This window comes from Protopterus annectens, chromosome 1.part1 (genome assembly GCF_019279795.1).
Source record: "Protopterus annectens isolate FY-2018-M chromosome 1.part1, PAN1.0, whole genome shotgun sequence".
Classification (NCBI taxonomy): Eukaryota; Metazoa; Chordata; order Ceratodontiformes; family Protopteridae; genus Protopterus; species Protopterus annectens.
This window is the reverse complement of record NC_056726.1, coordinates 1,712,175,381-1,712,190,884: the sequence shown is the minus strand read 5'-3', so window position 1 is coordinate 1,712,190,884 and position 15,504 is coordinate 1,712,175,381. Positions and strand designations below refer to the sequence as shown.

Genomic DNA, 15,504 nt, shown 5'->3' with positions numbered 1-15,504 from the left:
CCTAGATAGCCACGCCCCCATCCACTCCTCCCGTATAAGGACTAAAATAGTCCCCTGACTCACAAAACAAACCAGAGAAAAAATGTTCCTACGGAACAAAATATGGGCCAAATGGAGAGCCACTAAGAATGCTGCTGACCACTTATACTTTAAGCAATTAAGAAACACTACCAAAAAAGACATTTTGTTAGACAAAATAAACTACTATTCCAAACTACAACAATCACACTCTAAAAACCCTCAAAAGTTTTGGTCAGGCATTAATAGACTTCTGAAACCAGGGAAGACTAGAACTCCAGCCCCAAACTCCATTCCCCATGATAGTCCTTTGCTAATAGCCAACACTTTCAACAACTACTTCATTGAAGCAATTCAAACTCTAACAAAACACTAACACCCACCACCCCCTGTCCTTCTCAAAATACAAACAGTTCAATTCCCTTTTTACATTTACAACCTGTTCCAACTTACTTCATCTGCAAACTCCTTCAGAAACTCAAACCTTGTACTCCCTCTGCTGATAACCTGCAGGCAGAATACCTTCAACTAGCTGCCAAAGCCTTAGCTTATCCAATATCCATCCTTATAAACAGAACAATCACAGAAGGTACCATCCCTTCCATATGGAAAGTATCCCATATAATTCCCTTGCATAAAGGAGGCAAATCCACTGACATTTCTAACTACCTACCAATTGCTCTACTCTCTCCATTGGCCAAAATAATGGAAAAGTGTATCCACCATCAACTACTTCATCACCTGCTCCATAACAACTTATTTGCTAATTGTCAGCATGGCTTCAGGCCCTTTCATAGCACCACTACTGCCCTACTAAGCTTTACTGACTGTATTAACAGGAATCAAAATAATAACTCTCTCTCATCTGCTGTATTTATAGACCTATCAAAAGCTTTTGATATGGTCAACCATAGCTTACTTATTAGCACCCTAGAAGCCCAATCTCTTGCCCCACAAGCTATTCTTTGGTTTAAATCCTATCTAGAAAACAGACATCAAGCAGTGCTCTGGGACAATAATCTTTCTGCTCCCCACCCTGTGAACACTGGAGTCCCTCAAGGCTCTATCCTAGGCCCTCTTCTTTTTTCAATTTTTATTAACAATCTCTACACTGTTGTTCCACAAGCCTCTTGTATACAATACGTTGATGACTCTACCCTTATCTGCACTGCTAAGTCCTCATTCTCTCTCCAAACCCTTACTTAAACTGTATTTAACTCTGTTGAAAAGTGGTTTACTGATCAATGCCTCCTCCTCAACCTCCCCCCCCAAAAAAACTATTACTCTTCACTCCCACCCAAAAATCTCCACAGATCCACTTCACTATCACCTCCTATAATGGAATTTGTATTTCCCCTGATCCTACTGCACGACTTCTGGGCATAACCATTGATCATAACCTCAACTTTGATGACCATATCAATAATACTGTTCAAACTATCAATAAAAATAGGCTGTCTGTACAGAATCAAACCCTTCCTTACACAAATTGCTAGAACCACCATTGCCCAGGCTCATCTTTCTTCTACCCTATTCTATGCTTCTGCCATCCATACCAATCTATCTAAGCACAATCTTACCAAGCTTGAAACTAGCTATAATAATATAGTCAGATTTGCCACTGGCTCCCCCTATAGAACCCACCATTGTCTCAATCTTAAACAACTTGGATGGTTAGAACTACAAAATCAACTACAATACAATCAACTTGTGATAACACAAAAAAATTCTGTACCACCCTACTAATACTCCTATCCTCTCTAACCTGATCTCCCTATACAAAAATCTTACAACACTACGCTCAGCTAGTAAGTTACTTATTGCCAACAATAAATCCAACAACAAAGCTGGTGACTCACTCTTTACCAATGTCGTGGGTAGAATCTGTAACAACCTTCCTAAAACACTTAACTCTCTCTCATCTACTCCACTCTTTAAGAAACACCTTGAAGTTCATCTAAAAACACATTGGCTTTGTCCCTGCTCAAAGCCTGACTAAACATTACTTATCCTCCTTTCTCTTCCCCTTTTCCCCAGCCTCCTGGGATACTGCACAACAGTTTTTAATTATTATAAGCTAACTCTTTAACACTATTTATTCCAGCCTACTCTCTTTCTCCCTCCTTCACTAAGTGATTGTTAAATTGTTTTTCAGATATTTTATAAACTTATGATGATTGTACCAGATAATTCATGACTTGTTGTTGCTTTAACCTATACCAAGATTCTGTTACATTGATCCCACTAATAACTTGTACTCTCTTTACAAACATTTTTTGCTTATAATGTATCTTAAGCTTGTTTTTTTTTTAACTATTGTATGTAGTAATCTTCTCATATTTGGTGCTTTTCTCCCCGGGCCTCTACTGAAAATGGATATGTATCCAGCTAGACTAGCCCGGTCAGCAAATATAAAATAAATAAATAAATAAATAAAATCCAGTCATAATATTTTATACTAGAAATTATCCTTTGTATAAAGTAACAAAATGTATCTCCTCATCAGTGTGTAATAGCATGTTTTTCTCAGAGATCAAACATTCAGCCTTTACTCTATGTTTTGTCCAGTGATAGGAGTGACATTTTTAATAAGCAATGACTGCTTTGCCAAACTACACTGTATAACTATGAAAATATAACATCTCTCCAAAAAAATAATGTATTGTTTGTTTCTATTGCCAAGATGGGTTGTATATGAGCACAATAACTTCAGGGGAAGGCAGTGGCTACTGGTCGGTGTCGAGATTACAAATTGGCAAACATTTAGTGGCAAGCAGCATATTGGATCATTGTTACCCCTTAGACAGGTTAGTACAACTTTATGATTTATTATGTGCATGTGAGAAATTCTGAAGTTTTTTTTTAAATGTACCAACATTGTAAGATGAGAGAACAGAGAGTTTGATATACTTTGCACTATAATAATAGCAGATGTCTAATTTTGTGCCATTATCTTCAGTTATTTGTATAACAACAAGCTATGCATTTAACTGTATGTATAAAATGAAAGTGATCCTTCACTCATGGTATTTATAAAGGCAATTTTCTGAATGGGTCCAAAATATGAACCTACTTGCTTGTAACTGTGATGTAGAAAATCAGGCTTCTGTTTTATTTTTCCCTGTTTAGTATTTCTGTGAGCAAAGCAATTAGTTGCTTTCTCCAACAAGTTCCCAGTAGCTTGGCACGTTGTTTAATGTAAGTTAATTTTTATTTATTATTTTTCTGTGGCTAAATTTTATTTGCTGAAGGAATAAAGACTGATTAAAGCTGTGAAGCAGTGAAAGTTCTAAGAGACAACAATGCTTTGTTTACTGCTACCAGCAAGAGTAAACTAAGAAAGACAGTCAGCAGAAAGCAGGGTGCTTTTCATAACATTAAAAAAATTTTTATTAACAGCCCTCACAATCACAAACACACATATACACACACACAGGCTGCATAGCTCAAAATTGGGTTTGAGTTTAACATCCTGCATTTTGTAAACACAATAATCATGGGATAGTTTGTTGGCTGTTGGTGAAGCACCCACCAAGAGGAGAAAACGCTGTGAGAAGAAAGGAGCCACTTTTGAGATTTTAAGTATTTTTCCTCTGTTTATTTGCTAGGTTTTTCTGCATAGCCGCCTATTTTGAGCATTTTCTGGCTTGTTCATAGGTTCATAGGTTCATAGGTTCATAGGTTCATAGGTTAGTACTAGGCTATCAGCCCTAGGGCCTATACAAGCCTAGCCATAACAATTCCCTGAATATTTCTTCCCACATTATTTACTTTCCTGGACCCCTGTCTAGCAGGGTGACTGACGTGATCCCTGGGGTGAATTTCCTTTCTCCCATCCAATCGTCAAGGTTCCTCTTGAAGAGGTCCAAAGAGGCACTCTGCTTGACATGTATGGGCAATCTATTCCAGAGTCTGGGGAGTCTCTGGGTCAGGAACCTATCCCTCCAACATGTTTTGTTTATTGTGATGACAAGGTTTAGATCCCTGGAGCGTGTAGCACTGAGGGATTGGGATTTCTTTAAGTGTAGCATGTCCAACAGCTCTGGGTTTGACATGGCCTTGTATGTTAAGCAGAGATCGCCTCTGAGTAGACGATATGCGACAGAGTATAGCTGGAGTTTTTTAAGGCGGTCAGCATAGGGCATCTGCTTTAGGCCTGTGATTCTTTTAGTGAGGTATTTCTGAGGCCTTTCCAGTTGATGCAGATGTCTTGAGAGGTACATACCAAATGGGGCATTGTATTCTATAATGGGTCTAATGAGGGATGAGTACAGTGGGACAATGACCTCCTTTTTTCTGGATGAAAAGCCCTTCGTGATGAGGCGTGCCACATGGATTTCCTGACTGTTGTGGCGATGTGGTTATCGAAGGTGAGACCACTGTCCACCTGTGTCCCTAAGTCTCTTATCACACTTTCTGTGTTTGGTGTACTGCCACCTATATGGTAATTCATGGATACATGTTTTTTCCCAAAGGGGATAACAATACATTTCTTGGCATTGAGCTTGAGCCCATGGCTCTGGCACCAAGCATCTGTTTCTCTAAGGCCCTTTTGTAGAGTATCCACATCATTTGGGGATTCAATAATGGCTCCCAGTTTGCAGTCATCTGCAAACTTTGTTAGCCAGAGTCCCTTAGTGTTGACCTGTACTTCAGAGAAGTAGATGCCAAACAAGAGCAGCCCCAGGACTGAACCCTGAGGTACTCCACTTGTCACTTGTCTGGAGCTGGATTTGGAGTCGGCTACTTTTACAGTGTGGGTTCTATCAGTAAGCCATTTAGCAACCCATTGGGTGACATAGGGATTAATGCCCAACTTAGTAAGTTTATCTATGATTCCAGAGTGAGGGATGGTGTCAAAGGCCTTGGCAAGGTCTAGATAGGCTGTGTGGACCACCTTACCCTTGTCCATGGCTCTGGAGACTGATTCAAAGAAGTCAATCAGGTTCAGGAGACAAGATCAGCCCTTCACAAACCCAAACTGGGTGGGGTCCAGTGTTTGAAGGTTGCCAATGTCTTTGTTTATAAGTTCCATGATAATACGCTCCATGGCCTTGCAGATAAGGCTTGTCAGACTGATGGGACGGTAGTTTCCAGGATCCAAGGTGGATCCCCCCTTGTGGATTGGGATAACTATAGCTCTGCGCCACTCAATGGGCACGAAACCTGAGGTGAGGCTATGATTAAACATGACACTTAGGTGAGGTGCCAGTTCATATTGTAGTTCATGTAGTACACAGCCCGGGATGTCATCTGGTCCCATGGATGCTGTATTCTTGGCTTTAGAGAGTGCGTTTTGTACCTGTGTGGCCGTTATTACTGGAATTTGGCAATCTTCCGGTATTGAAATGGGCCATTTAGGGGGTGAGAGTGGGGTGAAGTTGGCACTGAATTGATCTGCCAGGATATTGGCAATATCCTTCGGATCAGTATTTTTAATGCCATTCTGTTTTAGCTCAGAGCAGATCTGAGCATTGCCATTTAGATTCTTGACATAATTATAGAATGCTTTGTGGTTGTCTTTGGAATCTTTGGCAATTTTATTTTCGTAACTAGCTTTGGAGGATTTTATGAGGCATCTCAGTTTCTTACTGAGGCTAGTAAGGGAGTTTTTTGCATCCTGGGATTTTCCTCTTTTCTGCAAAAGTTTCTTCCTTTTGTTGTAAAGTTTGTTTATGGCAGGGGACCACCAGATTGGCTTGATTTCTGCATTAGTAACTGTATTTAGAGCACAACCTAGAGCTGTTTACTGAATTTCCTGTTTGCACTTATTTTTAAAATCGTTTTTTTCTCAAAACTTGCATTTTATCTGTCTTTGGCCTAGCACTCTTGTGGGGGGTCATTTACTGCACTTTTATAACTTGTTGATACTTGTGAACCTCTGCTATCTCTGAAAAAAACAAAAAAAAACAAAAAAATCTTACTTTTTTCCCACTTTTCTGAGATTTAAAAAAGTTCAGTTGCAGGCTTGCTGTTCTTGAACTGTTTGTAAGTTTCTGTGAGGCCATTTTTTGCTTGGGCTAAAGGGAAGTCTCTCTGTTGATCAGTGGCAGTGAAAAACATTGAGCAGCCTGCCTGCCCCTGTGGGAGTGGTTACTGACTTGAAACTGTAGTTTTATTGGCCATTTTGGGTCAATTCCAAACTCCTTCATCTTCCTCTCTTAAAATCCTCTTTTGCGTGGTTTTGCGTGTTTTTGTGCATAGCGCAACAGCGGGCATCGCCGCCTAATTGGGTTTAAACTATTCCTGGCTCCACAAAGTCTGCTCTTCACTTTTTCCCTTAGAACTGCTCTATCTCTCAATTTAAACACCATATTCTCATTTTAAGGCCCTTCACTGGTCCAATTAAGTAATCCTACAAGTTAGCACTATTAAACCATAAGCACTACTTACTCTTATACTCTCTACAATTACCCTGTCCTCTATTGGTCCGTCTTAAATTCAATTTCCCTATATTACTCTAGCATGTCCAAAGGTCAGTCAATGGTTTCCTCTCCAGTCCAGCTGGTGAATCTGGGAATTTTGAGGCAATGTTACAACTGTCTCATGTACACGGACAAAAACAGGTTCAAATATATGTGAGAGATGCAACTATTTAGCCAAACTGGAGGCTGAGCTCTCTCATCTCAAAACTGGTGTAACCAGTCAGGAGGAGAAAGTAACCTCACACAACACAATTTCAGTATCACATAGTCCCACCAAATCAGTGAACCAAACACATAAATATTCAAAAACATACTCGGAGGCTCTAAATAAAAATCTACCTAAGCAACAGAGACCTCCAAAGCAGACATCCAAGCAAACGCTACCTCAAAACAAAACACACACAACACATAATCCACAAAGTCAGTGTGCCAAGCAGCCGCAGCCCTTAAGGCTGAATAACACACCTAATACTCTTGTAATAGGTTTCTCTATTGTCAGGCACACTGACGTCCCGCTCACCAGGCTGAATAAAGAGAAGGTCACGGTGAGCTGCCTGTCGGGTGCTAGGATCCGCCACATAACGCAAGCACTCAGGTCACTCCAAAGCATATACAAATATGACTCAGTCATTGTACATGCTGGTGTGAATGACCTGAGACGTACCTCCCTGGACTACATGAAAAGAGACATAGAGGAGCTCTCTGATCATGTAGCCCAGGCTGGTATGACCCTGACCTTGAGCAGCATCTTACCCTCACCTAGAATGATGCCACAGTACAAAGACAAAATGATCGATTTTAACAATTGGCTAAAATTTTGGTGTCATTCAAAGGGGATCCAGTGTCTGTCAGCCTGGGATGACATGCTCGACAAGCCACGTTGCTTCGCTAGGGATGGCTTGCACCTGTCACTACTGGGCTTTCGGATATTGGCAAAGGCTCTTGCCACCCCCATAGTGCCTGTTTTAGGCAAGGCTCAAAAGTCAAACCCACCCCCATAGACAGCACAAGGAACAAGAAACTAAGGGTAATGCTGCTAAACGCCAGAAGTCTTAACCTCAAGATGCACGCACTCGAAGCTCTCCTCAGTATGGAGAAGATCAATATCTGTGCAGTGACAGAAACCTGGTTCAAGGCTCCAGAGAGCACCCCAGCACTACCAGGCTATACCTCATATCATGCTTTTCGGCCCCAAAACCCGGACCGAACCACAAAAGGAGGGGGAGTTTCCATATTTATCAAGGATATCCACACCTCCAGGTTAGTGGCATTGCACGAAGTATCAGAGACCATCCATGTGCAACTAACAGTGGGCAAGACTGCTTTTCAGTTTATAGCATCCTACAGACCACCCTCTCAAAGTCAGGAATCCCACTCGGCTTTCCTGAAAACATTGGAGAACATGAAGATCTCTCCAAACACCATTATATTGGGTGACTTCAACTACCCAAACATTGACTGGGAGCACTACTCAAGCCCCAGCACCTTAGCCCAAAGGTTCCTGGAAATTATAAACTCAAATGCTATGGAACAACTAGTCACCACTCCCACAAGAGGGGACAACATACTAGACCTGATTATTACCAACATGGGGACTCTATGCTGCACACCAGAAGTATATCCCTCATTGGTAAGATCATACCATAAATTAATTTCATTGGATGTCCACATCCCGACCCCACCCCCAGCCCAGAAAACCGCAGTGAAAAACTTCTCAAAAGCGAACTTCTCACTTCTCAAAATTGAAGTGGAATCCTTCAAGGCCCCAGGGCCAGTGAAAACTATGGCCCAAACTGCAGAATCCTATATAAATGCATTCTACGGACATCTCCAGGAATGCATGGATCATGCCATCCCAAACAAAACCAAGACCCAATCATCCAAAGGCAGGCGTCCAGTCTGGTGGACCCCTGCCATAAATAAACTGTACAACAGAAGGAGGAAGCTACTACATGATAGAGCAAAATCCCTAATAGGGAAGGCATCTCTGATCAGTACTAGCAAAAAATTACGATCCCCTCATAAAATCCTCCAAGGCCAGCTTCGAGAGAAAAATTGCACAGGACACCAAAGACAATCATAAGGCTTTTTTCAGTTATGTTAGAAACCTGGGATGCAACTCCCAGACTTGTTCTGAGTTGATTCTAAATGACAAAAAATACACTGAACCCACAGACATCGCCAATATCCTGGCAGACAGGTTCAGTGCAAACTTCTCCACCCCCTCCCCCCCAAAAGAGCAAGTATCTATTCCGGCAGAGGGCTGCCTCCCAAACATCTCTGATGCTCAGGTGAAGACTGCCCTCTCCAAAGCAAAAAACACTGCTTCCATGGGACCAGATGGCATCCCAGGTTGCGTCCTACATGAACTCCAAGAGGAACTAATCCCTCAAATAAAACAGCTATACAATCTCAGCCTCACTACAGGATATGTGCCCACAGAATGGCATACAGCAACAGTGGTCCCACTCCACAAAGGTGGAGCCTCTACGGACCCTGGAAACTATCGCCCCATAAGCCTGACTAGCTTAGTCTGCAAGGCTATGGAGAGGATCATCATGGAGCTCATAAACAAAGACATTGGGGACCTACAGACACTAGATCCTACCCAGTTCGGCTTTGTCAAGGGCAGATCCTGCCTTTTGAACCTGGTTGACTTCTTCAAAACAGTCACCAAAGCCATAGATGAAGGAAAGGTAGTCCACTCAGCCTATCTGGACCATGCAAAGGCATTTGACACAATACTCCACTCGGGCATCATAGATATGCTATCCAGATTAAATATAAACCCCTATGTCACAAGATGGGTCGCAAACTGGCTCAAAGACAGAACCCACAGAGTGAGAGTTGCTGGAGCCATGTCCGACTCGAAACTGGTCACAAGTGGCGTCCCACAGGGTTCTGTCCTGGGACCACTCTTGTTCGGTATATACTTTTCCGAGGTACAAGCAAACGTGGGAGGACTATGGCTCACCAAGTTCGCAGATGACTGCAAACTGGGCGCCATAATCAACTCTCCAGCTGACACAAACATCCCTCAAAAAGGTCTCACAGAGACAGATAACTGGTGCCAGCGCCATGGTTTAAAGCTAAATGCCAAAAAATGTATAGTCATACCCTTTGGCAAAAACAATGTGCCCACAAATTGCCACATAGGCGGAAACCCATTAAGTACAGAGAAAGTTATTAGGGACCTGGGGACCCAAGTTGATAGCAATCTCTCCTTTGAAAACCACATTGCCAAAGTGGTTAGAAAGACCTTCTACATAGCCCACCTCATCCCGAAGGGTTTCACATCTCGATCAAGAGAGGTAATCGTGCCCCTTTATTCATCCCTCATCAGGCCCATCATAGAATACAATGCCCCTTTTGGGATGTACCTTACCCGACACCTGCAGCAATTAGAAAGACCCCAAAAGTATCTCACCAAGAGGATCAAGGGTCTCAAACAGATGCCATATGCTGCTCGGTTAAAAAAACTCCAGCTCTACTCAGTTTCATACTGCCTACTTCGAGGCGATCTATGCCTGACATACAAAGCTATGTCAAATCCAGAATTAATGGACATGCTCCACCTCAGTAAATCTAAATCCCGTAGAGCCACACGCTCGAGGGACTTGAACCTCAGCACAGAAATAAATAGAACTTGCTGGAGGGACAGGTTCATAACCCAGAGGGTCCCTTTGCTCTGGAATAGAATTCCAGTTCATGTGAGGCAGAGCACCTCACTGAATCTCTTCAAGAAGAATCTCGATAGGTGGATGGGGGATCATAGGTTTGTCCCAGGGATTACTCCCGTGTCACTATTAGACCGAGGCACAGTAAACTAAACCTTAAAAATGGGCACAGTATACTCAAATCAAGGGGTGGCGTAAGCCATACAGAATCGTGCTAGGCTTATAATTGCCCCAGGGCAGATAGCCTAGTATGAACCTATGAACCTATGAACTAAAATGATGCTCCCAGGGATTTCCATTAAAAGCATAATACTGAGCTTTATCTAGTTATAAAGCTAAAATGCAGTTGTCTTCCAAGAGACACGTTGACTGATTTTCCAGCAGCCTATGGAGTGCAAACATCATTGATAATTATTCTTTTTTATTATCATTACTATTTCAAGAATGCAGATATCTCTTAAGAGAATACACTAAATTGTATTATGTGTTGTAATAGTAAAAATGATGTTTAAATTCAGATTTTGCATGCAGAAATGCTGAGTCTATAGAAGTCAGCCCTGAGTACATACATTTGGTGGTCAAAAATAATTTCCATTTGCTAGTGGGGAAAAAAGATATAATTAATTTGCAGTGCATGGAGCATGCTAATTATGCTCTGATATTTGGAAAAAGGCAAACCAGTTAAGAGACCAATTGCTATGCGACCCAACCTTAACAATTGTTAAGCACCCCTGCTTATGTTATGGTTGGTTCTACCCACTCAGGAGTAACATTTACCTGTATTGACTAGCAAATGACAGTGGCAGAGCAAAATATTTGTTTCTGCTTGCTGTTCATACCTTTAATGTGTCTCTAGCTTCCTGTAAAAAAAAACATAGAAAGCAACTAGAATAGCAGGATGTGTTCATCTGCATAATGTGAAGGATATGAACTCTGAAACTCAAACGTATCTCATTATTAACTGACTTCAGTGCTAAATGGTTTGTCTGAAAACCACAGATTTTATGAGGAACAGTCCAAAAATATGAAGCAATAATCTGGACGTTCTGATAAAATTTAGACAGTAGAGAGACATTAAAGGTAAGTGTAAACATGACGGACAGCATTACACTGCCTTTCTGATGGTGTTCAGAAAGTGTTCTATAGTTTTGAAAGCTTTTAAAACACTTAGCATTTTTCCTTGTAACTACTAGCACATGGAGCAGATGCCAGTAAGATAAATCTCAAATGCTTGAATTCAGAACTTCTTGTTTTTGATGGGTTCCCATGGAGTCTCACTGCAGTCGGAGGTTGAATTGTTGACATATTAACACAAACACTTAAGGTAACTTTTCCAGAAATTGATAGCTGAGTTATATGCAAACAGTTAAAATAAAATCCATTTTCTCTTTCATTATGTGAACTATGGGCTTGTCCTCAGTACCAGCTGAATTTTGTGAGTCGTACTGTTTACAAAAAAACAACAAAAAAGTGCTTATCCAGCTATTTACTGTAAGAAACATGTCATTATAGACAAATTGAAGTAGCCAGAAAAAAAATTATGAGGCCAATGTCTGCATAATAAAAATGAAATAAACTACTGTTTGTACCATTTCAAAATATTTTATAGCAAGTTTTATTTTCCTCTGACACTAATTAAGGCTTACAGATTTAGCCTCTATTACAAGCATTAACAGATTAGGCAACAGTGCAAGCCTGGGGCTTTGGAATAAAGAGATGTAAGCTAGACATGCTGCTAGCTCAGTGCTTTACTCACATGAAGCAAAAGCTTTCTGCATTCATAAGTCAAGCTCCCATGAAGCAGAATTTCTTAAAGAATCAAACACAGTCCAGAATAGGTCAGGACCAATGCACAATCCAGGCTGGCACAATAAAAGTTAAATAATCAGTCACTTATCATTGTAAAACATATAAAAAGCTTTTATTACTGAAGTAAGCACTTTCACAAAATTGCTTCATCAGAACAATACTAGTTGGTGCAACTAACTTATTTAAATACAGCAAAATATCCAATCATAAAACAGGACAAAACAATTTTCCAATCAGTATAATAGGTCAAACAATTTCCAATTTAGATCTTAAAAAACACATTAAAAATACATGAAAAAATATATGTATATAAATGCATATCAAACTTCAAAAAAATACATTAAAAATATCTTTAAAAAATATATCAATGCAAATGAATAATGTGGACACTTATTAATTAATCTTCAAAAAGGGCTACAAAATACTCGATCATTCAAACCTTTCCCTTGGTCAGAACGTATTCTTATAATCCATTTTGCTTCCACTGACGCAGTACAGCTTCTAATGTCTCCTTTTCTGTCAGTTGGCCTAACAATATCAATGACCATAAACCTAAATGTGCGTTCAACACCCATGTCCCTCAAATGTTTAGCTAAGGCATTATTCGGACAACCCATTTTAATATTATATAAATGTTCTCTTTTCCACTGTTTAAGTGATCTGTTTGTTTTTCCTAAATAAAATGCCTGCCATATATCACAGACAGCCAAATAAATAACATTATTAGTATTACTGTATATTGGTGTAATCTGTGCAACTGTTTTTAGTCTCCCTTTTTTATCTGTTAGAGCTGAATATCTGTTATTGTTTGTGACCTTTTGAGTGTGTAGTGAAATATTTTGTCTAGAGAGGCCTAGCCTTTTTCTTTGCGGCAGAAAGAATTAGTCTAGTTTGATCTAGTTAAAAGCATTCATGCAACACTGTTATTTTTGATTGGATAATTGGGCTGGTTTCTGTTTCTCCACCTTTAATAGCCAGTGTTTAGTTGTACTTACTTGCTCAAGCTGTTCAAAGCTGCAGTAACAGGCCTTCTGCCATTTGCTCTGCTCTGATATTGGAAAGATAAGTGCTTATTTTCAACTGTTTTCTGCACTTCTGTTTTACTGTATATCTGTGTAATCTGTGCAACTGTTTTTCTTGTTCCACCCACTCGCCCAGCTGTTGTGGTGGTCTTAAGTCTTGTTGGCTTTGAGTTGCCCGCCTCTAGTATAAAGTTGATACTAGACACTCCCCTCAGTTGCATTACATCAGCACATTCTACTGTTTATAGTGAGAACTTAGTAAAGGTCCACCTCTTTAGCTTCTGAACCCTGAATTTTCTCATTCTGTCTCTTCACTTTCTACTAAAAAAATGTGCCTCTTTCTACTTCATTTTGCTAGTTGTGCTTAGGAGTTTAGTTACATTTAGTTTGCTGTATTTATTACTGTTTGCTGGTAGCCTCATTAAATTGATGACAGTATTCTGCTGAATCACTGCTTTATTTGTGCTGTCTGTTACTGTTGTGATTTGTGAGCTACTGTTTCTAAACAATCTACTGATTAACTATATTTAATTGTTATCTACTGCAATTCATTACTGTTTAACTGCATTTTACTGCATTTCCTTGCTGTTTAACTGTATTTATTCCATACTGTGAGTTCTATTCTTTTGACTATAAGTGATTAATCTGTGCTTTATTGTGAGTTTTTTCTTACTGAGTTCTTAACCTTAAAGTTGAGTGGCATAATCTACATACAGGCCTGTGGCATCCAGAGCTTCAGCTGCATGGACTATATGAAGAGATACATGATCAAGCTCAATGAGTATGTGTTCCAGGCAGGTATGTCCCTAGCCTTAAGCAGCATTCTACCATCACCCAGAATGATGCCTCAATACAAACAGAAAATTATTTACTTTAACAACTGGCTTAGTTTCTAGTGTCATTCAAAGGGGATCCAGTACCTGACAGCCTGGGATGACATGATTGACAAGCCACAATGCTTTGCTAGTGATGGCCTGCATCTGTCTGCCTTGGGCTTCAGGCTCCTGACAAAGGCTCTTGCCAACCCTATAGTGCCTTTTTTAGGCAATGCCATGAGATCAAAACTACCAACATGAAAATTTCATCTAAACGTAAATTAAAGGTCATGCTGCTAAATGCTAGGAGTCTAAACATGAAACCGCACTCACTGCAAGCATTCTTAACCTTGGAAGAAGCTGATATTTGTGCAGCCACAGAAACCTGGTTGAAAGATGCGGACAGCATCCCAGCCATACCAGGTTACTCATCCTATTATTCACTGAGGCCCAAAGCTGTGGGCAGCAAAACAAAAGGAGGTGGAGTTGCAATATATGTAAAAGACATAAACACCTCTAGGCTGGTCAAACAGTATAATGCACAGGAAATACTCCAGGTGCAGTTAACAATTGACAGGACCCCTATTCAAATCATAGCTATCTACAGGCCTCCAACTCTGACCCAGGATGCCCACTCCACCTATCTGGACCTCTTCAAATTTATCAGGATTCAACCCTTTATCCTGATCCTGGGCAATGTTAACTATCCAACCATAGATTGGAAGAAATACTCATGCCAAAACTCAAATGCCTGGAGATTCCTTGATTTTGTCAATGCAAATGCCTTGGGCCATTTGGTTGACATCCCCACAAGAGGTGAAAATATCTTGGACTTGGTATTAACCATCATGACTAACCACTGCAGTATCCCTACAGTGTCATCATACCTGGCAAGTTCCAACCACAGTCACTTTCATGTCACCATCTTCCCCGATCCCCACCCCCACCCCAGCTAGGGTCAAACAAAAAAACTTCTCCAAAGCTGATTACAACCTCCTGAGTGAAGGTATAAACAGCTTCACAGCCCCCACCCCCACCATAGAAACTGGCACATATGTTCAAACTTACACCAAAGTACTATATGAGCATTTATATAACTGCATGGAATCAGGAATACCAGACAGGACAAAATCCTTCTCCTCAAGGAGGAGTAAATCTGTCTGGTGGACATCTGTAATAAATAAACTCTATAATAAAATGAAAATATTGCTGTCCAGGACCAAGAAGGAGCAGGTGTCTAATTTGAAGCAATATCTACTTCATCTGAACACCTCCAAAGCAAACTTTGAGTCCAAACTGGCCACATCTACTGAAGACAATCATAAGGTTTTCTTCCCATATGTCCACAATCTCAAGGGAAGCACCCAGATCTGCTCAGAACTGGTGTTCAAGGACACCACATACACACACCCTGTAGGTATAGTCAACCTGCTGGCAGACAGGTTCAGTGAAAACTTCACCCCTCTGCCCCCCATCAGTAAAACTGGACATCCCCAGTATCTACCCCCCTCCCTTTAACTCTAGGGAGCAAGTCATCACTGCCCTCTCAAAAGCAAAAAATACAGCCTCCATGGGACCTGATAACATCCCAGGCTGCATCCTGTATGAACTCAGGCAGGAACTTACAGCACCATTAGGCACCCTATTCAACCAAAGCCCGAGAACTGGCTTCATCCCAACCAAGTGGAGGAGAGCTACTGTCATCCCTTTGCACAAAGGTGAAGCGTCCACCGATCCA

At 40.8% G+C, this 15,504-nt stretch overlaps 1 protein-coding gene across 1 annotated transcript in view; it reads left to right on the top strand.

The window, feature by feature from the left end:
• The window catches only part of CRYBG2 (crystallin beta-gamma domain containing 2), a 1,696,066-nt gene that overhangs the window by 1,582,418 nt on the left and 98,144 nt on the right, over positions 1 to 15,504 (top strand). The window contains exon 19 of the mRNA XM_044084069.1: positions 2,702 to 2,825. Coding sequence (XP_043940004.1) covers positions 2,702 to 2,825 — 124 coding nt within the window. The remainder of the gene's footprint in view (positions 1 to 2,701; positions 2,826 to 15,504) is intronic.